This window comes from Molothrus aeneus, chromosome 6 (genome assembly GCF_037042795.1).
Source record: "Molothrus aeneus isolate 106 chromosome 6, BPBGC_Maene_1.0, whole genome shotgun sequence".
Taxonomy (NCBI): domain Eukaryota; kingdom Metazoa; phylum Chordata; class Aves; order Passeriformes; family Icteridae; genus Molothrus; species Molothrus aeneus.
The window spans coordinates 56,428,600-56,454,589 of record NC_089651.1 but is presented as its reverse complement, the minus strand read 5'-3'; the positions used below and the strand labels follow the sequence as shown (position 1 = coordinate 56,454,589).

Here is a 25,990-nt window from a genome sequence, read left to right as displayed (position 1 = left end):
TTATTCACCTCGATGATCCTCTTGACTGATCTGGTAACTGTAAGAAGCGGCTGTGACAGCCTGGAAACATTAGTATGATTTCCTGAGTTTGAGATTTGCTGCTCTCCCCCCCCACCCCCCACCCCCCTCCTTCTCCAAACTCAGGAAAAGTCAATACAATCGCACTTCATTTTTCCTTCATGTGCACTTGGAAGTCCTGGGAGCAGCAAGAGCAGTGGCAGCAGCAGCAAGAATGAACTGCAAGGAGGAAAATGACAACTGCACTGACGGGAGCAGGAGCAACACCAAGAAGATGCTGAAATGTGTGGTGGTTGGGGATGGTGCAGTTGGGAAAACCTGTTTGCTGATGAGCTATGCCAATGATGCCTTCCCAGAGGAGTATGTCCCCACTGTGTTTGACCACTATGCAGGTAAGAAAGTGCTTTAAAAGAAATTTAATCGAGAGCTGCAGGGCAGCCAGGTGGGAGGTGAAGGCAGCTCGAGGAGAGGACAGTTCAAAAGGGATGCACGGGTTACTTCTTGTCCAGGAATGTCATTCAGGCCTGGATGGTTGCCAGGCAGCTTAGATGGCAGCTCATAAAATTGGGACAATGCAGGATTTATTCAGAGAACTTATTTGTTTGCTTCTTATTTTTGTCTTGTTTTTGGCGAATAAGAAGCGTTAGGGATGGAGTTAAATCCACTGTGTTTTGGGACAACATATGTAATTCAGCCTCTATCACTTTGTATTCTTGGTTAGTTTTTGAAGTTCTGAGCTTTGCAGTTCGCAGTTAGGAAGACTCTCTCTATATATATATGTGTATATATATATATATATGTTATCACAGTCTTGTCCCTCTTGGCAAATGATGCATAAATTACAATATTTATATCCTATTTAAGGAATAATCTTTGACAATATATCCTATTTAAGGAGTGATCTTTGAGAAAACCAGCACAGTCTCTTTCCAAGCTGTCAGTATATGACTCTCCTTTCAGAGATGTTTGTTACTCCATCTATAAATAGATTTTGATACTACAACTTGATGGTAATGAAAAGCAGAAGAGGTGATTGATTTGAATCCTTCATAGTAGGGGAATTTGTAGTATAAGTAAAAAACACAAATATAATCAAGATCACCAATGATGTTCACTGCATTGCTGTGCAGAACAGACCCACAGATTAAGCAGAATATTCACAGGCCTCTCTCTGTAGCAATTACTGACTTTTTCCAGCTGTGTCCAAAGTTATCACACAGATGTTTCATAGGCTAAAACTGGTGTTCAAACATCTGCTTAAATTTTACTATCCCAAATTCTGCTGTTTTTCTTCTCACAGTGCTCCTTTGGCTTATGGGGTTTTTTTAATGAGATCCCAGGCACAGATTCTAGAAGCACTGCAAAACTCCTTGCTTATCTTGCAGCAGCAGTTGGAGTTTCCCTCCTCTCTCCCCACCTCCTTAAAAACTGAATTTTCATGGCGTGGCTTATCATAGATTTGGTATTCTGTAATGGGAAAAATCCCTGTTTGCATTCTGGCTCCGTGTCAGGTTGAGCAGATGAACTGGCCAAACAAGAAAGCTGTGTAATTGCAGACTCTGATCCGTGGAAATGTGATGACCTTTTCCTCCACAAGAGTGGGCAGCATCACTTCTAATGCAAGCAGCTCTCTCTTTTCTCTGCCCTTCCCACCAGATAGATTGAGTGATCCCTTTAGAAAAAAACATTTCCACAGACAAGATATACAACATTTATTAAACATTACATATTGCCTATTGGAAATACGTGCTTCCATGAGCCAAAATCCCTAAGGGCTGTCTTATAGTGCAACAGCACCGACTTTCCTGTGATAACTTCAGATCTGTTCACCCCTTACAAAATGCCGATCCCAGCATCCACTGCCCTTCTCCCTCTCTCCTCCATGCCCTGCAAATACCTCTGCCTATGGGAAAAGCCATCCAATAGTTGGTGCCAGACCATGTGGGCATCAGTTTTGGTGATTTTGGTGTGAGCCTGGGGCACATGCAAGGGCAGTGATGGCACTTGGTGGGGGCACCACTCTGAGTTTCTCCTCCCTAACCAGCCACAGGTGACTCTCAGGGACTTGCTTTGATTCCCTTTCCTCTGTTCTGAACTGTTGGAAATTGCCACTGGGCTCCAAAGTTACTGAGGGATACGAGGGCTGAGGGAAGGATGGGAAGATGAAGTAGCATAATCCTGATCTCTTTGGGGTAAAAGGAGTACGAAGGCACTTTTAAATCAAGCCTCATTTTCAGGTTTGAAGATTTAGCCTCTAAAATATCTCCAGCTATTTTTATCTGCCTTCTTAACTACTATAGCACATAAATATAAAAATATTTTCAGTGACAAAACTCATAAAGATAAGAGGGAAAAATAGCTCTGTTTATTAACATGTTGTTCTGAGATAATCCCTATCCAGTGGCTGTGGTCAAAACTAGCATTGATCACAAATGGAAATTCAGTGTTTTGAGGAATCCCATCGTTTATTAAAATGATTTCACTACAAAATTGCACACAAAGTCGAGCAGCAGGAATTACTTCTAAAGCAGAGTGCTGGAAAAAATCCCACTCATAAAAATATTACGTGGCATAAAGTATACCACAGCCTATTTAAAATACTGTGGGTATTGATTGAGCAAATAACTCACTTGGGGCAACCTTGCCCCTGAGCTTACAGTTTTTAGGACCTTCCATTGGATTTTCCACATCCATCTGCGTGGCAGCCCATGGTGAAGAGGAGAGGTGGGACAGCAGTACCATGGTCACAGAGGTACCATGGGCATGGTGGCAGCACAGGCAGCACAGCACATGGGAAAGCTGCACACATGGACAGATCCTGAAGGGTGTGGGAGGCTCTGGAAAATCACATTTGAATTTACCCCAGGAAAATGGTTTGTCCATCCCTGTCCTTGCCACTGCTGAAACCAACTGTTTCAGTTTTCCCAAACAAGCTGAAAACATCAGATTCAATGGTTAATTTCTGTGCTGGAAATGCTCACAAGCAATTAATTTCTGCAGATTTTTGCAAAGCTTCACTTTCCATGGGAGGTTTTCCACCCAGGCGTTATTACCAGCAGTGGTGTGTTAGCAAGGGCTTCCTCTTGCCTCACCAGGTCACAGCCTGGTTGTGACTCCTGGGGCATTTACCAATTTACTTCTTCCTAATGGAAAATGCAGGGGGTGGGGAGGGGAAGCATTACAACCCAAGGATTCCAGTGGTGATCTCAGAGCAGTTTCTCACTGCCACGACTCCAGCGACTCGGGGGAGACAGTGATGCTCTCCAGCCCAGCTTTGGGAAAAGCTCCAGCTGCACCAGGCCAAGGTCTTAACTGTTCATGGCCCTGAAGCACCAGCTCTGTGCACTTGCCCTGCTGCATCTCATCTCCTCAGCTCCTGCAGCTGAAGCAGGTGGAGGTAGCAGCAGGAGTGGTCAGGGGAAGAAACAGCTGAGTTCCTGCACTGTTAGATCTGCACAGTGCTTATTCAGTGCCTCTCACATGAAAGAGCTTGAAACTACTTTATAAAAGTTGGGCCCAACCTGCCTCTAAGAAAATCAAAGGCAGGATCTGAGTGTCACCCAGGGAAGGAGCAGATATTCCTGCAGGTAACTCACACAAGGAAGGAGCAGATATTCCTGCAGGTAACTCACCCAGGGAAGGAGCATGTATTCCTGCAGGTAACTCACACAAGGAAGGAGCAGATATTCCTGCAGATAACTCACACAGGGAAGGAGCAGATATTCCTGCAGGTAAGTAACTCACACAAGGAAGGAGCAGATATTCCTGCAGGTAACTCACCCAGGGAAGGAGCAGGTATTCCTGCAGGTAACTCACACAAGGAAGGAGCAGATATTCCTGCAGATATCTCACACAGGGAAGGAGCAGATATTCCTGCAGATAACTCACACAAGGAAGGAGCAGGTATTCCTGCAGATAACTCACACAGCATTTACAGCTTGGACGCAGCGGTGCCTGGCACGAAAAGCTCTTGGTGGCTCACCACGTGTGCAGCTGCACTGTACAAAAGTCCAGACCAGTTATTAGCTCCACACTAGTAATATCCTGCCTCAGATTTCACCCACAGTCCACAAAACCGAATTTCTTCAAGGGCCTGTTGCCAGTGTTGGGATGTGACGGGTGTAGAGTAGGATCAGAGCAATGCCAGACAGATGGGGAGGGCAAATTTGCTACTTGGATATGAAAATTGTTTCTTCCATTGGATGCATGGAATTTTATGAGTCTGGGTATTTCTCAAGGCATTTTGAAGAGGTTTTGCTGGAGGCCAGAGCCCTGAGTAGGTTTCCTTGTTTTGGTGAATTTCCAAATCCTTCACTGGAAGTGTTTAGCCACAAGGCAAATGGGTGTTTCTACGCAGGCTCACCAAAGTGCTATCCCAGCGACAAACAGGATATGGCTGGCAATAACTGTAACAATAGGGGCTGTTTGGATAGTGAGTAGATGCTTCAACATGCTGGTTCCACTCTGTCTTTTGAACATCAAATGCTGGTTTTCCATGAGCAAAGGTCTCTCAGCCAGGGTGACTTGTATTGTGCCTAGATATGTGAGGTTACAAATGTTTATTTAGGGCTGAGGTTGGACCAACAAAAAAACTCAATTCAACAGCTAGCAGAGTTGGTTTAATAGAACCAAAGGTAGCTGGCTTGCTCTGTGAAACACATAAGAAAAATGTGTGTTGTTACTTAGGAAATGAATATAAAATGGGAGCATCCCATTTTATATTCATGAAGCCTAAAACCAGCAATTTTTAGCATGAAATTTATTTGCCCTAAAATTTATATTCAGGCTTCCTGGAGAGGTGATCAATGTCCCAGGGCTGTCAGTGTTTAATAGGCATTTGTATAATGCCATTAATTATGTGCTGTGAGTTTTGGTCAGCCCTGAAATGATCAAGTAGTTGGACTAAATTATTGCTGTATGTAGGCCCCATCCATCTGAAACTATTCCATTCTATTCCAGAATTTCTTGTAAATTAAAAAAAAAAAAAACCAAAAAAAAACTTCTCCATGCTTAAAGAGCAGTAACAATGGCATGCAGCTAACTTGGCTCACTGTGCAGACAAGGGTGATTGGACTCATCAGAAGTCTGAGGAAAAGAGAGCTGTGAGTCTTAAGCTCAACTCCAGTTCAGGCATAATACAGAGATGAATACCATACAAACAGCTTCAGGAGCCAAAGTTGCATCTTTGACAGATGAGAGAGGTCAATCCCTCCAAGGGAGAACTGCAAAGCATCTGCAAGAAGTAGATGGTGTAAATATGTCCCTCCCTCCCCTCATGTGTCGGCACAAACTGGTGAACGTTTATAAATAGTGAACCCATTTGAAAAAAATTAGCTTTGGCATGTGATCAGCTAACTAATAGCATACAGAATAGCTCAGCCCTGACTGGGGCTCTGGAAATTAAAAGCAATATAGAAGAAGAGAGACATTACTTACTGTTAGGAGAGACACATTTTTTGTTCTTCAGTGGTGATTCAATGTAATCTGTCTGACTTTGCACTGCAGTGAGCTGGAGCATCACCAGTCTCACAGAGCAGTGATCCCAACCTTGTGGCCAAACAAGCTGTGTAAGAAGGGAGAGTCTCCTGCTCTGGCATTTTTAGTAGCATAGAAGCAGTTTGACTGCTCTTGCCCAGAGCAGGCAGCTTGTACCTGTGCAAATCCACAAATCTATTATATCCTGCCTGTATGTCACAGCAGTGACCCAAATCCCTGTTCCTAGTGTCCTCCCATGCAGGAAAGGAGTTGGAAGTGGGCTGTCAATGATCCTGGGGCTGCCCATGGCTGGTTGCTCTCTGTCCTGCGGCGGGCAGGAGCACCCAGGGGAGACAAGCCAAGTACCAGGCAGCAGCTCTGCTTTGCAGCCTCTACCAAGGAGCAGGAAACACCAGCCAAGACATGGCAGAAACCCAAGGGGAGCCCTAACATCCCAAATTTCTCCAGCTGCAGGCACAAGAGCACATCTGGCCACACTTTTGGTGTGCTAGCCATTTTGAATTGATTACTAATGCACACTGCTTTCAACCCATCCCCGCTTGCCACCGCGTGTGATAACCCCAAGATCATCACTTTTTTTGGTTTTTTCTCTGTTGAAACTCTGACAGGAAAAGACTGCCCAAGCAGAGCTGCAACTTCTGCACGGGTGCTGCCGTGGGAGTCTTCACACTGCCACATTCTTGAGACAGTTGTCTCCTATAAACAGTCTTGGTAGCACATTAGAGAAACTCTTCATACAAAGTTTGGGGTCATTAAACTCAAATAGATATAAATAGCACTGAAAGAGAGCTGTGATGTTTATTTGCATGGATATGTGCAGTGGGTTTTTTTTTTTCCCTTTCAATGTTCATCCAATTTTGATCACACAGATTTGAACTTTAGCCTTGAGACAAGGAAGCATTGACTCTTTTAAGAGCTGGCTCTTTAAACTGGCAGCCACTGAACAGAGATGTTAATTTTGCCTCTCAGGAGTTGAAAAGACTTCTCTGCCAATCTTCCTGGTATCATCTAGAATAGACCAGGGATCTCAATAAAACAATTAAGGTATGAGGACACAACAAACACACCAGTGCAATTCAAAAGTTTCCATGGCTGGATTTTTTGAAGATGACTTTTACAGAACCACTAATTCTCAGTCTCCCAACAGAAGGTTTCATTCTGTCCTGAGTCATACAAGTCAGAGGTGATGTAGTGATCCTCAGGTTTTTCACATCCAGGAAGCCTGAGCAGTCTTTTTACCAAAAAGATGCCTTTTTTCTGAATCACCAGGGTTGTGATTCACACTCATTTGGGAGGCTCCACATACACCCCCAAGCATTTTAGGGCCTTTTCCTCCTGAAGGTGCTGTCAGTATGCAGAGACCCAAGATAACTATCGCTGCTATCTCTTCCTCACACACATCCCTGTATTGTCCTGAGCCTGCACAGTCCACTTGAAGCCCATGGAGACAGAGGTGTGTGCCTTGGGTTTCTGTTTCTCAGGGCAGATGGTTTCTGCAGCACTGCTCTGAACACTGTGATGACAAAGTCCCCATTGTCCCCTGCCCCTACAGCTGTGAATGGGGATGAGCCTGCAGCACCCCAGCTGCTTCTTACCTTTGCCTCTGACTGTGTTGTGCAGCTTCTCCTAGTACTGCTGCCACTCCTGGATTGGTTTTACTTCGAATTTATGCTCCAGAGAGGCCCAGAAGAGCTCTGCACCAATCCCACACCCAGCCAGGAGCCAGGAACAGCCAGGAGCTGCAGCTGCCCAACACAGAGAAGTGATTTCTCCAGCCAGTGGATGTCCTTGTGCTTCAAGCACAGCAGGGGACAACACTGCACCATGAATGACATTGTCAGTCTGAAAACTGGGTGGAGAGAGTAAGGAAACTACAGCACACACCACAAAGGATAGGGCCAGGAATTAGAGGAGTAGATGGAGCAGCCATGTTGCTTTATCCAGATTTATCCAGATTTATCCAGCCTAAATTCCACCTAAGCCCCACTGTCTACTCTTTTGTATTAGATATGTGGTGCTTGGAGGGCAAGAAGAGTCACAAAGAATACTAAACAAGGAGTTGGACCATTTGAATGAGTGTTGGTGGCTTGGATGTAGAATGATGGGACTTTTCTTAAGGTCAGGCACAGGCCTGAGGGAATGGATTGGAAAGAAGGAAAAGTCAAATGGCTTAAAAAGAAATATTTCTTTGCATGGTATGTGATTAACCCAGGGAACTTATCACTTTGTAAAAGTTCTTGAGGACACAATTTTAACAAGGTGTGCAAAAAAAGGGGGTTGAACCATGTATTGGGGAGATTGAGCACTATCATAAGCTATCGACAAAGACTTCTGCAGGAAATGAGCTGGCACAACTTTGGTTTAGAGTTCAGGATAAGACCTAAATTTAGCCTGATGAATGGCAAATTATCTTAAAGCTGCCCACTGCTATGTCAGAGATGAAGACACCAGGCTGTGAGTTTGGCCCCACCTAGCACCTTGTGCCCAGGGCTTTAGAAAATAACTTTTTGGCATGATTCTTCTGATTTATGGATAGGCAAACAGATTTTGGAATTTTGCTTACCCAGCAATGGACTGCTGCAAAGAGACATGAAGGGAAAAATGACTTTTTTTTCTTCTCCACTACTCCAAGATAGTCAGGCCTAGTCTTTCCCTCCCCTTGTCATCTGCCTGGCATTGCAGGAGGTGACACCAGCTCAGAAGAACAAAACTGAAACTGTGGCCTCTGGCCCTTGAAGGACAATCTCTACAGCTTGACCTTAATCACATCCACTCAAAACCAATAATTGACTCAGTACATGTGGCCAAGCAACCCACATGAGGAAAGAAAAACAAAAATTCAGCAAAGAAGTCTAAGAAACCAAATTCCTAGACATGAAAACTTCATTTCTGCCAGATGTGGCAGTTTTTTCACTAAGTCATCATTGCAATGGCTTAGTTACTGCTCAAGTCAATGCTAAGTACCTCTGGTAAAACTTGCTTCTCATTTTCTGCTCTCTTGATAAAGAGATATCTTTGATACTTTGATGTCTGCACTAGTGATACACATGATGGCTACTCTGCATCACTGAGTAGATTTTGCCATGCAGGCAGTGCCTTTCCTATGTTCTGAATTTCCATTTGTTATGGCCAGACCTAATGACATCATGGAAATGGCAAGGGATGAGGAAGAGCAAACATACTTCCTCCAATTGTTCTCTTCAGACAAAGTCATTAAATAGTAATGACATCTCCTGTCAAATTAATATTTATCTCTGCAATGAAAAAATACAAGTTTTTATATTTCTCATCTGCTTTTAAGAGTGACCATTTGCCATTCTCCATTTATATTGTCCTTGTACCTCGAGCTATGGGTCTTCCACCTAAATCAGGGAATATGTTACTAAAGAATGAAATTTTACAAATTGTCACCCAATGTTTTATGCCAAGGGGGAGTGAATGAATGAATTCTAAACAGTATTATTGAACTAGTATTCATTTCTTTTTTCTCCCCAAATAATATCTGGAGAAATTAATTTTAAAGTAATGTCTAATAATTAAAAGATTACCAAAAAAAAGTTGATTTACCTTATTTAATGTCTAGCATAATTTGCATTTAAAGTGAGAGGTCTCCCTCCTTCATAGATTTAAGGCTGAGATCAAAACCCTTAAATGGAAAGTCATATGTGAGGCAAGGTGGCTTGGAAGGGTCCTGGGGGACGTGGTCACTTGCTGGGATTTGTTGTCCCCTAGCAGGTCCTCATCTCCAAAGTGGTGTTTGGGGTCCCAGGGAAGGGGAAGGCCTGAAGGATCATGACAGGCTGTTATTTCAGCTTACACAGTTCTCCACATTCAGTGTGTGTCCAGTGGAGCAGCAAAGACACCACTGGGATTGCCCCAGGGTTGCCTTTTTACCTCGGGAACTGGCACAGCAATGAATCCACAAATACACCAACCACCCTCAGGGGAAGAAAAGGCTGGAAAAAAACTTTCACTGACAGGAGAAATACTGGGGGGAAAAAACAAGAAATAACTCCCAGAGGAAGGAGATGGACAGCTGTAAAAATATTCCCAAGCACAGTGGCACGGGAGGCACAGTCAGGAGGGTGATGGCATTGGAGCAAGAAGGAAAAAGCAGCACAGTGCTGTGCCAACATCCTCACTCCTGGTTCAGGACAGTGTGCAGGTGTCTCATGGAAACAGCAGCCCCAGGGGTGAGCACAGGAGCCAGCACTTAGGCACCTGAAAGAGTTAAAGAGGGCTGTGCAGAGGGGCTGGGCAGAAAGGTCCTGCCACAGTGCAGGAGGATGCCTGAGATGACTCATTGGAACTGCTTCCAACCCCTGCAAACAGAGGCCACGTCTCTCACCAAAGACTCTCTGGCCCTGACTCCAGCTCTAACTTTGAAGTAATGGCATTAACAGTATCTGCTCATGCTCAGCTCTCTGCAGACTTTAAGGAAAAGCACAGCTTCAGCAATGAGTGGGAAAACATACATGTTCAAACATAGCATTAATTTCTGCCCCCTGGGAGATGGGACCAAAAGAGCATCTATTTGCAATAATATGCTGCTTTGCTGAGAACAGACTTAAAGGAAAATCCCATAAGGTTGGAAAATGTGTTTTAAGTTCACAAACTGTCTCATGCTCCATCTTCAGAGCTGGCAGCCATCCAGGTGCTGTGTCCTCACAGGCCAGACCCTCCCCATCTAGGACACACATGGTTTCTGAGCAATGCCCCTAGCTACATTTTAGAACTGGCTTTCTCCCATAACTGGGTGTAAAGTTAACATCTATGTCTAATTTTGGGAGCCCAGTTGCTGAAGTCTCTGTCCACAAGCAGCAGAAATGCAGAGACTTGATTTTTTATTTAGAAGTTGAGGCATTTCCACAAGGGAATCTCAGCTCTGGCACAAACTCACACTGAAAATGCCTCCTGAGACCATCTATTTTATGCTGTCTGTATCAAGCAGTGGCTTGTGGCAGTAATGCCCAGGACCTCATGTTGTCCATTCCAGCTGGGTTTGGGCTGTATGATCCTGCTTCCCAAATGGCTCCACATGGGCACAGAAACTTCCCTGAGGGCTCGTGGTGTATCTGCATATAAATCACAAAATAGCTCCAGAGAGCTGTTTTGAAACTGCATCTTTATTTTTGTTTAGTTATAGCTACACACAAACCTTTTCAGCTGTATCAAGAACACAAAGGAGACTGTAGAATTGCTTGTAGTTTCTGTTTAGTTTGAGCTCATTTTTGCTCATTGAAAACTTGCCATCAAAATTTTCAGCAAAAGCATGAACAACTTCTAGGAGGCCATTAGGATGCTATGATTTAAGCTCCTAGAAAGACCCTTTATCTCCACAGTACAGCTCTGCTTTGTTCTTGGTAGCCAGCAATGTAACCAGTGAATTGCAAAAATCCAGCACAGTTCCCTTCATCTCTTTGCCTTCTAGTTACTGCTCAGGATATTTTAAGCCTCTTCCAGGAATACAAGGGAGCAACACCTCTCGTTTTTAAAAAAATATATGTGAAGTACAGCATTAAGAAAATATTTTCCAGGAATATCAGCCATGAAAACAGGATCAATCTCAACATTAAAAGAGGAGTTCATACTCAAAAAAAATTCAGCTAATCTGCCAGAAGCCAGGCCTTATGGATGAAGTCCAAATTAGCTGAGCCAGCTCATGATATCATTAATATGGAGAATTTTCCTTGCCACACATAGAAATAGTCTCTCACAGATTGTGCCACTTGAAAATCTGCTGGGCATTTACCTAAACCATTTGGTTTGGTTCTAGTCCAGTTGGGTGAGGTTGCTGTGGTTCTTTTATTTTAATACTTTAGAGTGTTAAGTGCATTTTCTCCCTCAAGTGTCCCTCACGGGAAACTGCTGAAATGGTGAAATAATTCATTCTTCCATTATTTGAATCACATTGCCCAATTTACTTCCTTTCCTGTAAAGAGCTCCTTGTAGCAATACCATAAGTCCCTCCTAATGCTTCCAAGGAAGGAAGAAGCAACAGGGAGTGTGAATACAAATTGAGGTCCCAAATCTGAAGTAATGTTTGACAAAGGAAATCTGTGCCAAGATAATGGGGGAACAGCAATAACTTGTGTTCTCTCCATATGGTGCTCCCAACTGGGCTTCTCTCCCCCTGCCTTCTATTTAAATGCATGAACGTGAGAGATTAGGAAAAGAAAAATAATAACGCAAGTCTTGCAATGATTTTGCAAGGAGAACAGTATTTTGAGACTATGCCCAACAGGGTGGAAAATCCTGAGGACACAGGGGAGCCTTGTCCCTGGCCAAATGCATTCACAGTATGTCTTGGTGAGGTGCATGAGATAATTCTTACAAAAACCTTCTGACTAGAAAGCACTTTGTACTTTCCATCACATGTAGTCTTTCAAGGTCCTGATTTCTTTTCTGCTGCTTCCTCCAGCTTTCAGAATGAATGGCCACATTTCCTTCTCTTGGTAGTCATTTTCCACGCTGGTTTTTTTCTCATGAGCAGGGTCTTTCCACCTGAAATGTTAAAGAAAAAGAAAGACAGATTGTCTTCCCAAAGCTTTCCTGGGTACAGCATAGGCCATGGAGCTGGCCAGAACCAGCTATGGATCCTGCAGAGCCACCTCTGAGGCAGCTCTGGGTCCAAAACCAAACCACAGACATTGCACACATAGCAGCTGCCCTGGGTGATAATTGGTACCGGCTGTCTCTTCTGATTCCCTCTGATGCTGCCAAGCTGGCCAAGGCCAAGGGCATGAGAGCAGATGTTCTTCCTCCTGACAGATGTCAGCTCTGCCCCATGGAAAATGTCATCTGAGATGAGTGAGAACCAGCAACAGCCAGGCAGGGATGGTGGTGGGACCACCCCATGGTGACCACTATCCTTTCCAGCAGCCACCTCTTTCCTGGCAAAGCCCTGCCACAGAATTCCATAAAAATATTATCTCAGCATTGTCTAAGTTAGAGAGGGTCAAATGTGCCAAGGAGCTGCATGAGAACCAAAAAAATGTCCAATAGGAGAGAAGTGGAGAAGTGTGGGAAAGAAATGTACATCCTTAGAGGATGGGGGGGAAAGGTATGTTTAAGATCAGACAGTCCAGAAGATGTCCATAAATCACAAAACAAGTGATTTGTACCAACTATGTTTTGGGGGATATGACTCATAGGTTTGAACTTTTGGGGTTAGCAGAATTTCTGGCCAGAGCATTTTTCATTAACTGTCCCACCAAGAGAAAATGCTGATTCACAAAAGCTGAAGCATTTTTTAAATATTTGAGAGGACAAATTCTTGAGGTCCAGGGCCCTCTGGTTATTTCTGACAGTGCAGCAAAAAAGGCCCAAATTGAAAACATAATATCTGAAGGTTTTGTTTTCATTCCATTGTAAAATGAAAACAAATTGTAAAACCTCAGAAGTTGTCGCAAAGCTGAATTATCATCCCCTGGCCAGTTCTACTTCGTTGTTATTATTCTTTTTCCAGTTGCTGTATTGCAATCATTATTAACCAAGGGCAGGCTTCCTCTAAGTGAAATATTTGTGCAGCAAAGACAAAAAATTCCAAGGAAAGTGCTTCAAATAACATGAGTTTAGGTGTGGTTTTGGGCTCTCTCAACGTGAAGAGCTGCAGTGGTTGCAGGGAGAGGTTGGCAATCCTCACAAGCCTTGGCAAACCTGGTGGCAGAACCAGGCAAGTGCTCAGGAGAAGGGAAAACAGTCCTTGAGCTCAGTGTTGCTCATTCTGTCTTCACTCTCTGTGATACAGGCTACTGCAGAGGGGTTTTTTTCTCTTCTCTTTTGATGACTTCTGTCATCACAGAAATGCCCAATAAATCCACATTTGTGATTTATAAGATTATATATGTTTCTTTCCCAGAAGAAGGAAGTTACCCCAAACACTCTCGAGGGTTTTCAAGGGACATCTTCCCCCTGCCAGACACAATCCTGCTCCAGTGAGTGGCCCCCAAAGTTAGTGACACTGGAGCAAGGACTTAGCTGTGCTGCCCAGTGGACATGGAGGGAGGTGTCTGTGCCCACATTCTAGAAATGCTGTTTGTGAACTATGGAGGAAATATAAAGGACCTGATTGGGAGCTCATTCTGCATTCACTTAGGAAGAACACCATTATATTTAGGGGAACTGGGTTCTGTGCAATCAGTTCAGTTGAAATTCAACCTATATCCCCATTTCTGTCAAATCACCTCCAGGATCCCTCCCATATATCTGCATTTCTTTGTCTGCCATGTTAACAATTCAAGGCACTGCTGTTTGATAGGAGGGATTCATTCCACAAGCCTGGAGCTAAAACAGTCAGTCCTTCCCAGGAGCTTCTCCAGGGAGGGCTCAAAATCCTGTCATAAGCATGAATTACATCTGACCTAAGGAAGTTCATTTGGGGTGTCTGAGGACCACTGAATTTCAGATTTCCTATGTGGGCAACCCTTTTGAATGTGTTCCTGCTGTGAGCTGTCAGGCAAGAAACAAAACAGAGACAACAGAAGTAGTGAGAAGTCACTACTGATGGTGCCTGATGGATTTTCTTCCTCAGAAGAGCTGGAAGCATAACCTGAAAGAGGCTGGTTTCCTTTCCCAGTCAGTGTGATGGGTGTGGGTTCCTAAAATTAGATATAGCCTCTATTAGTTGTAAATATTTATGCCTGTTGCCATAATAAATGGCTTTTAGTCTGACGATCTTCAGCATGAAGAAATTGTGATAAATACATTTTCAGATAGAAAAAGGAAGAATAACAGATTTTAGGCAATGTTTTTTTCAAGGCTGGCTGTGCTCACACAAGACATGGGTTCATCTGGTTTTGGAAGGCTCACAGAGCTGGGGCCAAGCAAATCTAAGTCAGGAAGCCCTTGAGGGGAAGGAATGCATGACAATGATAAAAAGACAATAGATGAGTAAAATAAGAAAAAGAAGCAGGTATTTTAATTAATGCAATTCTGTGCAAAATTCTAAGCTCCCAAGGAATCAGAATAAAGATACAGATACACAGTAGATAATTTCTTCTTCAGAAGAATAAAGTATCAATTTTCTCCTTTTATATTTACAGAACATGCAGGGAAATGTTCATTTATTAATAATTCCATGCTTTATTTTTGTCAAAGAATTAGATTACAAACAAGCCATATGTTTGGGGACTTTTTTCCCCTAAATTTTGTTCTTTGTTGTGTTTATTTGTATAAAGAATTAGGGAAGTACCTATAGTTTCCATTTCAGGGAATTTTCCCCCAAATAATTTCATAGATGCCTCTTGCTAAGCAAAGACATCAGTTCTAATGTCCCTCTTTATTTCAATTCCTGTTAATTACAGGGACTCATTAATGAGCTTTATTTCTCTCTATGTTTTGGAATAATCAGAGGAATAAGAGGTTGATCAGCAGGGGAATACAGATGCCATTTCTCCAATTCTGGGAAATCTCCTATGTACCTGCTCAGAGAAAAGCAACCCCACCAAAATCCTGGTAAGGGCCAGAGTTCACCAGCAACAATAGGAGAGAACAGTAACAGGAACCAGAAAGTCAGGGCAGATCAGGCAAAACAAACACCAACTTCAAAAAATGTGCAGAGCCCAGAAGGAAACTGGACTTTGGCATTCACACTGTACAATGGAGTCTTTCCCAGGGCAGAAAAATATGTAGTTGGCTGGAAAAGTTTTCTCTCTTGCCTGCACACCTCAGGCCATGGCCAGATGTGAGAGGATGAAAAATACATTTTCCTCTTATGGAAAATTAGGGCAGGGTTTTTGGAGCCACCTTGAAGAGCTGGAGATCGTGTTCAAATTCAGCTTGAAAACAGAGATTTTGGGAAATCCTCCCCCTTCATTTTGACTTTTAACATGTTCAAATCCCCTCATTCACCTTCTTGAGCTGCTGAAGGTTCCCAGCTCCTCCATAGCCAAGAGTCCTGTCACAGCCATCAGGGTCTTCCCTGCAGGCCAGCAGGAAGCCCACCCTCAGCACCCACTGCATTTGTTTATAGACTGCTTTATTTGGGTGGTCATTAAACCCTTGGCTATGGAAATACAAGTGCTCAGTAGGAGTCTCAGCATCAGAGACTTTGGTAGCTGTAGCAGAGGATGTTTGACATCAGAGTTTCTGCAGTCACCCAGTTGGAGGGAAGGCCACAAATTCCCTGAGCTCAGCAAAAGCACAGAGTGACTGGGGGATGATCACTGACACAGGGAGTGCAATGGATACACTCCAGATGTCTCTTTAACATCTGCTGGGATTTATATTCACCCATTGGCAGATGGGAAACCTCAGTTATGAAAAAGAAAAAAAAAATCTATGGGCTGAGTTTATGGTAAGGTAGCCAAGACTAGAAGTTCTAGTGGTTTGTTTGTCATCCAGCTATTTCTAGAAATACCTCCCTCTGCCCTCTTGGACACCAGGGTGTGTATTTCCCAGACTTGTAGCTGTCTTAAAAGAAAACAGATCTTATACCAGGAAGAAGTGAGACTGTGGAGATCAATATGTCTGAAGGAACAGGGGTGGGGAAAACTCCAGGGAATAATGTTCAAGAGAGAAAGCATATTTGCTAGAAAAAACCTCTGCAGTTTGCCATCATCCACATAGCCTTGGGTGAAAAAAAAGAGCTTTTTTGGAGTGAGCAAACATAGGCAAGCATGGCAGCACAGGCTAAGGGATGTGGTCCTGAGTTCAAAAGGATACAGCCCTTGTTTCACCTTGAAATTAAAAAGTGAACAGAAGGTTATGAGCATGAAATTATCCATAGGATTGAGTGAATTTGTCCCTGGTGTGTTCCTGTAATTACAAGAAGATATCATTTTTCCATAACTCACCTACAGCTTACTTTAGCCCTGGTTTTGTGGACACCAGTCCATCACTGACCAGGTAGATATAACCTGAGGATGTCTGACTTGCACCATCTATCTGTTTGTTAAATGTCAGGGAGCCCCTCAGACACCCCAGGCTGCCTTATGAACATACCAGCAACAATTTAGCATTTTAGCTGAAGGGGATGGGTTTGAAGAGATTTATAGGGCTACATTTCCTGACATTTTTCTCATCCTAATTTCTCCAGAGGGTCTCAGCAGTGGTCAATCCATCTTTTATTTGAGAATCTGCTCCCAACTCAAAGTCCAAAGATCCTGAGCGTACAGAGGAATGTTGCTGCTCTGAGAGGGCAGAGATTTTTGAGAAACCCCTTTGTTTTGAAATCCTCTTAAAACCAAACCAAACCAGTTTCTTAGTGGTCCTCAGTGCGGTATAAACAAGATTTAATTCTCATATCTTTGCCATTTGCTCACTGCTTTCCCCACTGAAATGGCACCAGCTGGCCATTATTATTTCACACTCTGGAGGGTTCAAATGTTCATGAGCTCTCTGATTCTGGGAGCTCTCATTACCAAGAGCAAGAAAGGTTTCTGGGCTGTTTGGTCAAAAAACACACTTCATATATGAGCACAGCATAATAATGCATACTCTGCCTAATATTAAGCAACCCATTGCACATTATTGAATGCTTAAAAACAAAATGAACCACTCTTATTTTAGATGACCTTGATCATTAAAGCCCTGTGGCCAGCAGGCATCACAGCAGTTAATTGTAACAGTATTTAGCATCAAGGAGTAGGATATATTAAGCAAACATTAAGTTCAACCCATAAGCAGTCTCTAGTATAAGCACAGCAATACATAAAAGCAGGTTTGTGTCAATATTCACATTTTATTTGGAGGGAGGCACTGGCTTGGGAGGGTCAGACAGCTGCAGGGCAGGAGCCATGGCCAAATCATCTGTGTCCTGGACCAAAGCCTTACCCACAGCCCCGCTGCCCCCCCGTTTGCACTAAAGTTGCTCCTGCCTTTATTTTTCCCCTGGAAGAGCTGGAGGTTTAAGCCCTGTTTGCTTTGCCAAAACAGTTCCCAGTCGGCCATCTCATCGTGATTTCTTTTCTGTTTCAGTGTCTGCTCATACACAGGGAGTGGAATCACTCTGCTGAAGGCAATATTCCTGTTGGCATGGCCAGGACAGGGATTTCACCCTGTGCCCCAAAGCCTTTCCAGCTAGGCAGCCAGGCTTTCTTTTTATTGCCCTTCATGCTGTTTCTCCCAGCACTGCTGAGGCCATACCCACATGAGTGATGCTGGAGATCACTGAGCTGTGCCCTGAGGGGAACAGCAGAAATACAGAGTGAGGGACTATGGGCCACAGCAAGTTCTTGTGCTTTCTGCCACTAAAAGCTTCCCTCCAGATCTTCATTCAGCCCCTGTACAGGTGTAATTACACGTTTGCCTCCATGCATGGCAAGGGAAGTCCTTCCCATAATCATGTTTACACTCATCTGGGTTTAAACACTCATTAAAGATAAGCACACACTTGCGTGTTCTGCTGAAAAAAGCCCAGAATGAGGGAAGTCAGAATTACGCAATATGGAAAGAATACTCTCCATTTATTAAGCGTGTCTTGACAGTACATTAAAAAAAAAAACCATTCTGGAGCTTTCTTCTGGGCCAAATATTTCTCCCACTTCATACCATAGGTATGCTCCAATTGTGCTGGGAGCAGAATGGCAATACTATGAGTCACTCCATATTGTAGGCTGGAAGAACCATATTTTGTTCCAGAATGAAACAGATCGTAGGCATAAGATTTAAAAGGCAGCTTTTTGTAAACTTTACTCCAGTGTGTTCTGGAGCACGTTTTGATCAGTTGCACCATCCAGTCCCTCTCCAACTACAGCCCTGGCTGTGCTTATTTTTAAATTACAACTGCGCTGGGAATATAGCATGTCCAAATTACCTTGCAGTGGCGAGTGCAGGAGTTAAATTAATTTTTTGTGTTTCTTTCCAGAGCAACCCTCACGGCAGTAATTGCTGCCACACACTTTTGCCATCAATTCAGTGTTGTGACTGTGCTGAAGCACTCAGGCACAGATGAAATGATGATGTTCTTGCATCTCATAAGGGCCTGCTAAAGTGATCCAAATCTTTTTGTCTGCCAGCCTATAGGGAGTGAGAATGATCATCCTCCTGCTTTTGTTTTGCATAAATTACACAGGGTTGGCCCCCCCAAGACCTCCACAGGCTGAAGGCTTAGATTTAAATTTTCTCAGTAGGGTGGAAGAAAAATATAATTTAATTCCTGGTTTTTAGCAGATGCTGCAAAGCCTCTATGCTGTTCAGCACCAGTTTCATTTGGAACAATCCAGCATTGTCCCCTCTGCGTGGGCTCAGACACCAGCCAGCATCACCAGCCCCAGCACAGCCAAACTAGAAACTTCAGAGGAGCACTTGCAGTCCCTAAAAAACATCCACAGGGTTAAAAACAAACCCTGGGAAACAGTCCCCTGACCCACAGCCTTTCTCACTAGGACTGAAGCATTTTTAACTGCAACTGCCTGTCTCAAAACTGAAGGGACTGTTGCTGGTGTTTACTCTGGAAGTGCCTAAAGCACCAGCCGTGTTTTTCACTTCTGACAAGCAAAGCCCAAGTGGCAGAGCTTTGGCAGCTACATCAGCCAGCCACACTTTCTAGGGCTTGCCTCTGAGAAAAAACAGCATCAGTTTCCTCGTGTGGCACACACAGAAATCATGGACAAGGTTGGAGGTTCCTGTATATCCAGCAGCTGAAAAGCAAGGATTCCTTGCTGCAATTCCCATTTCATAGTGGGTTTGTGTTTAACCTGCCAAGTCTCCCACCGCCCTCTGCACACCTCAGTAGCTGTTCTACACCCAAGAAATCAGGGCAGATAGAGCAGCTCTGTAAATCTCCAGCTGCCTGGCCTTGGGTTCTGGCCAGAAATCCTTCCTTCCCCCCTCCATGGCGCACTCAACCCTTGTAAGCCCTGAGCTTTCCTGGGATCAGCTGCACCTGACGCCTTCGGTTCAGGGCCACATTCCTCCAGGGAGCTTTGAATCCCTCAAAGGGTCTGCTCCAAGCAGGGTTTTTTCTCCTTCCCTTAGGAAACCAGCAGTGCAGGATACCAGATTCTCCTTTCAGGGGATATACGTGCAGATAAAGCCTCAAAACTGTTGGTTGTGTGGAAATAGTTGGATGGTAGACAGAGGCATTTTGCTTTTGGTGGCAGCATCCTCCAGAGACAGCCTTCCCCATCAACACAGCAACCCACACAGCTGTGGGAAAGCTCCCCAATCCCTGGGTGCACACCAGAGCTGTGCACAGCACCCGTGGGAGCACAGGGAAGGGCACTGCAGGGTTAAAAATACACACTATCAGGCTGGAAAAACATGTCCTGTAAAACCAGGTTGGGATTATTTCTCTCTATATCAAGTCTGTCTTGCAAAGAATGCTCTTGGAATGGAAAGTATCCCAAAAGGTCACAAAAATAACAGAAGGTTTCAAAAATAAGGTGTGTAAAGGAAAAAAAAAATCCAGCATTGCAGACATCAAAGCTGTGTGGAAAAACAATACAGAGAAGCAAGGTAAAATTCCAGAGGGAGCAGGGAGGAAGAGAGAATAGGAAGCTCAGGGCAGAAGGATCCTCTTTTTTTAAATGGAGTTCATACCTACAGAATAGCCTAAATGACCTTCAACTGCCCAAAATTTAGAATAAAGGTTTTGTGCTAAAATTCAGCTGCCCAGTGAAATTCCTGTGGCACGGTTAAAGCAGATACACAGTTCAGAGGAAGAGTGGGCAGGGGGTGGATGTTCATTCACATGGCCCAGCACCTCATCTTCACCCTCTGAAGTAACACTGTCTGTTCTTGTCCTGTTTATTTGGTCAAATAAAAATCTACAGTAATATCCAAAAAAAGCCATTGTACCATCAACATACTGTGCTGGTTGAAGAGTGCACAGGCAAAGTAAAACAACTTTCACAGCATCCCTCCATCCTGAATCCAGTGGAAGTCCCAAGGAGAAGGGCATGTCTGTGGTGCCCCATTTGCTGTTGATCTAGCCTCTGGTTTTAAGTTTTAAACCTTCTGTGTCATAATGAGATTTCCATTTCTTTTCTGATGTGCTTGAGGCCTGCAGGTTATTGAGTTTAAAAGCCAAAACATACAGACGTAGAATTTTGCTTCAGGGTTGAAAAAACACATAACCTATTGGAAGGGTGGGATCAAGTTAGCCTTTGTTCTCCCAAATTTCACATAAACAAGCATGCTCATGTATCATGTACAAGACAAGCAAAACCAAGAGTGCCTTTTTGAGCTGGAATATTACTAGCCCATGGTGGGTGGCAGGAGCATATGTGCAAATTATAAGGCTTGAAATTTAGGACTTTGCTCCATAAAATGCCCACATGGATCAGATGAGGGGTTGCCACTTGTTGAATGAAATTCTGTGGACTGGGTCAGTTCCTGACAGCCTGAGCTGCCTGGGACAGCATTTGCAGGCTGTATGTGCATCAGAATTTGGTCAGAGATATTTTGGTCCTCACCAGTATTATTTGCCAGTGGATTGTTCTTGAGAAATATGCATTGACAACGTGTAGAGATTGATGCAAAATAAAACCACAACAATATAAAACAAGTAATTTCCAATTCCTGTAGTGGATAATACTTTATGATGCATGAAATAGCTGTAATGCAGAAATAAAACAGAACAGACAGAGCACAGATTAATGATTTGGGGTTTTTTTTAATTGTGATAATTATCCTTATTACTACAATATAACCATATAATTATACATTGAAACATATATTCTGCCTTTGTAAGACTTCTGGTGTAATTTCTCAGCCATTCAAAGCAGTCATTAAATGATGCTGGGAAACAGTCCACATTGTCTGATGTATTGCCTGCCTCCTCCCCCTCTGCTTTTGTGTGTTCTTCCTCTCTCCTCCTCCTCCTCCCAATCAGTTCCAGAGCTACAAAATATCACTGCCTGCCTCAAACTGTGGAAACCAGGGGCAATTCCACCAAAGTCAAACCTAGGAGAGGTGGACCACTCATACAGAGAGGGAGTCTCCTGGTCAGAGAAGGGGTTGAAGCCAGCTCATGGCAAGTGATGCCAAGAGAGTGCTTTAAATCTGCAAAGTCCATCTGAAAATCTTTCTAAATGTAAATGTGAGTGCAAGTGTGTGTGTAAACTTGTTCCTACAAAAGCCCATTGATTTTAGAATACCAGTGTCCCCTAAGGACATTAGCTGAGTACAAGGACAACCAGAGCCACAGTAGAGCCTATGGCAGATTCTGTTTTGCCACATTTAGCATATATTCATGAGATCTTATATGTGTGCAAATATTAGACACTGAATCACCTGTCAGTACCTCTGGGAGATATCTACCATCTGCTATTTCCCTGCTATGTGCCATTTGCTATTCCCAATGTCTTGCCTTGGACTGGCAGGTAGATGTACAGTCAGGAGGTTTCCTGGGACCCTATTTCTACCCCATCCCTTCTTGTGGAGCTGCATGTAGTATCTTCAAGCCTCACATAATTGTCTTTGGAGAACTGTGTTGTGTGAGCTGAGAGCTTTTTGTTAAAGGTTACTCATCAAAGGAACAAGGACAAAAAGCAATAATTAAATCTAAGGAGACAGGAAGAGAGAGAGAGAGAGAGGAGAAGGACAAGAAAACTATGACAACTTTCACCCCTTTATCTAAAACTATGTGCAAACATTCTCTGCTGTGAAAAACAATTTATATCTTAAATATATATGGCCAGATGGGTTTGGTAGCTCAGTGCTGCTTGAGACACAGAGTCATTGAGAAAAAAGTTATTATTAAAGCAGGCCCTTCCCAAGCTGTGCAAGGACTGGTTTCTGATTTTGGTAGTTGTTTTAACTTATGTTAGGTTTTGCTCAATAATAGAGAATCAAAAGCACAACTTAGTTGCCAGACCAGTTCTGACCTCTTAGCCAAAATAATGGAAAATTTTCAGAAAACACAGGAGAGGATAGAAAAGCTCATCACAATGCTTTTGCTGTCATTGCCTGGTTTTCCCAGGGACAGCTGATGGAGGGCTGTTCCACTGGAGGTGGAATTTCAATTAAGGACTTAACATTTTAGTAAGTAGAGACTGTAAGAACAAACTTGTGGAAGCAGAACAGCCATATTAACTCTATTTATGGATTTGCATTCAGGCTGTGCCTGGAAAGGACAATGCAGGCTCTTTCATTTCCTATGGAAAGCTGGGTACAACAGAGCCATTCTCCTGAGCATGTTGCATACAGGGGAGGCATTGGCTGCTTTTCATGTTGTGCAGAGTTCATCTCAGCAGATGGAGTCCCCATTGTGTTCCAGATGCAGCACACACACATCTGAGCACAGCACACGATCCAGACTTGCCTCTCTTCTGAAGTGAAAATGAGTCTTCAGCTTCTGCAGAACTTTGAGCTTCTGAAAGCTCCTTCCTGAAGTATTTTGTTCTTCCTTTCTCTACTTTCTTAGTCCAAATACATAACATCTCTTGTGCCTGGGCTGAAGACAGTAGGGTATCCCAGCTGACAAGCTCAGCTGCTATCATCCTTATTCATCATTGCAAGCAGCCTGTGAGCTTGCCTTCAGAGCAAGGGCAAGCTCTCCTGGGTGATCTGAGAGTCCAAAGCAGTGCCCTAAACTTCAGCTGCCATTTGGTGTTGGATCACACCAGCCATGTGCTGCTTTTGAGAGCTGATTCCCATACAGCCACAGAGGGGGCACTGTATCAGGTGTGAAGCTCCTGTGATTTATTAATTGGACAGGACTCCAAATCACCATTTTCTCCTGGTTTGGCTGGTCTTGAACACCAGCTTAAATCATCTGACATGGCTCATGATTTTTTTTTTTTCATATTCAAAGTGACAGCTCTTAAACCTTTTGTGCCAACAATCATTACTGTCCTAAAGAAGGATCTTCAAGACCTGAGCATAATGGAGTACAGAGGGATGAACACAAGTATCCACTTTGCATGGTGATTTCACTTTTAAGGATGACAGTTAACCTTCATTCCTAGGCTATTATTGTCCTTCTAGTTGCATATGTTGTGAATTACAGGCAGTGTCAAGGTCAGATTAGAAAGAGGGTCTTAAAAGCCAATTCCAGTTTTCAATACTATCAACACAATTTTTCCATTGACTCATTGGGATTCTACCCAAGGGAGATATCAGAATTGCTGGAACACCAAAGAACAGAAAACATAACCAAAGCACAAGGCTGGGGGCTCTGGGCATCTTCACAAAAGTCACTACAGCAGCAGAGGAGCAGGCTGAAAAACACCAAGTTTGGTAGCACAGTCGATGGAGTTTCTCTACATTTTTAAGCTTACACAGCAATACAAAAAAAGACAGCTTACTCAGCCTCTGAGTGTGCTTACCAGATTGTCCCACTATTCCCTGTCATGTGAGATTTTCAAGCCTCATGGTGAAGCATGACCTTGGGAAGCCTGGAAGGGAAAACATCTTCCAGGAACAGACTTCTCTTGAGAGTGCAGCCTCTACGTGCTCCCCAGAAATTGGAGACTCTGTCACTGACAGACAGACAAACAGCTGCCTTGGCAGGACAAACTTCTGGGGCAGCTTCTAGCAGCAGAGAAACAGAAAGACAGAAGTGGTGTGGTCTCACTTAAAATTCACAGACCTTACAGGAGCTCTGGTCTCTCAGTTCTTATTTCTGCCTCAAAAATAACTTGGGTACACACACAAAACCCAGCTCCTAACATCTGAAACTAAATGTTCAACTATGATCTTAATGTCTGCTGGTTTGTCATCAAAAAGATTTAAGTAAAAAATCAAGATTCACTTAAAACATAATTTTAAGACAATGTTTTTAGACAATTCGATGATTTTAGACAATTTTTTAGACAATTCAGTGATTGTCTAAAATCATTGAATCGTCTAAAAACATTAATTGTCTTAAATTTTTTAAGACGATTCAATGATTTTAGACAATTCAATGATTTTTCATACTCCAGGAATCACTGCATAATGCAACATGCCCATGCAAACCTCATGGATCTTTGTGTTTCCATGCAAGCCTAATCTAATCCTTTACCTAGCTGGTCTCTAATTGGTTGAAGATGAAGGTTTGCATGAACAGCTGAGGGCAAAATTCAGGTCCTCATGGCTGGTAGCAAGGTAGGACTTAACAGGACAGAAAAATGTAAATGTTTCGAGGAGAGAAAAGGAAAATTAAAAAGATTTAGACAATTTCTTAAATAATAAAGCAACTTCAGAGTTTCAAAAGAGCCTGACTTCATTTCTGATGTACAGTTCCCAGTGAGAATTGGTGGTTTTGTGCTCTTCTGTCATTTATCCACCTCTCAAAACTCCTTGCTAAAACCCTGTCCAGCAAAAAGCTCAAGGCAAATAGCTGACTTAAATATATGTGTCCTCTCCCAGCAGTCAGAGAGGGTCTGCAGGAACACACACATCTGCCCGCACACACCCAACCGCAAGATCACCGCCAAAGTGTTTTTCAGTGGAACCTCACCACAAATTTCTTTTAGATCTGCTTGCATAAATGTCAACATTGGCTTCTAAGCTTTTCCTCAATTTGACAGCAAGTGACATTTAAAGGGACAAAAGATCTTTTCACACACAGAGCAACAGAGGCTGTCACGCAAGGGTAAAATCTATAGAGTAACCACGCAAGTCCAGAGACAGAAGCACCACTCAGATGAATGCTACCATCTCCTCAGTCTTCTGCAAGGAAAGCAGTGCCTGTCAGATGCATTTCCCTGTCTTTTAACTCTGCTGTCAGCAGAACTGTCACTTGTTTGCAAGTCCACATGTGAAGTAGCCTTCCTAAGAATAGTTTCAACGTGTACACGCACAGAAGCAGTGTGACGGGGAGTGGACAACACTCACAGCCTGTGATACAGGAGGAGGAAAAAGTCATACATTTGCCATCCAGGTCCAAAAGGTTTGCTTCCTTCCTTCAGAGGTGTGGGTAAAAGATATCATAGAGCAGTGTAATGGTTTGGATGGAAAGGAACCTTTAAGACCATCTTGTTCCAATCTCCTTTCCCCTGGCAGTGACACCTTCCTCTAAATGAGGTTAGAGCCCACTCCTGCCTGGCCTTGAACACTTCCAGGGATGGGGCATCCATATCTTCTCTGAGCTATATTGCACTAGCCACAATTCCCAACAGAACTGATTAAAACCAGGCTTCCTTTCCCCCCTCCCCGCCCTGTAATTTCATTCAATTCAATATTTTCCAAAGAAACATCGCTCCCACCAAATTTGTCTTTAGAGAAAAGTAATCAGTTTCACCTTTCATAGACAACATTCCTTTTATAGACTTTAATTGGAAAGCAAATTTCTTAGGTTATGGCCATTCTTTTAAATGAACACATTATAAAAGGCCAGCATGAGACACAGGGAAATAGTCTTTTTTGGCATTCATTGCTGAGTAGTTTTGATTCTCCAGGCACCTTGTTGGTCCAGAGGGATGAAATTTAAGGTCCCTTCAACCCAAACCATTTCATGATTCTATGGTTCCATGATTCTGTGACTTCAGAAGATAAATAGTTTGAAGTGGACCACATTAGAGCAAGCTATAAGCACATGAAGCACCTCCCTGGCTGCCTCTCTCTGTCGTACACAGCACAGCTGAGGGAGCCCTGCTGTTATTCA

General features: G+C 43.4%; 1 protein-coding gene across 3 annotated transcripts in view; it reads left to right on the top strand.

The window, feature by feature from the left end:
* The first annotated feature begins 232 nt into the window (after positions 1-232).
* The window catches only part of RHOJ (ras homolog family member J), a 53,145-nt gene continuing 27,387 nt past the window's right edge, over positions 233-25,990 (top strand). For all 3 annotated transcript variants that reach the window (XM_066551995.1, XM_066551994.1, XM_066551993.1), the window contains exon 1: positions 233-410. In XM_066551995.1, the coding sequence (XP_066408092.1) occupies positions 233-410 (178 nt within the window). The remainder of the gene's footprint in view (positions 411-25,990) is intronic.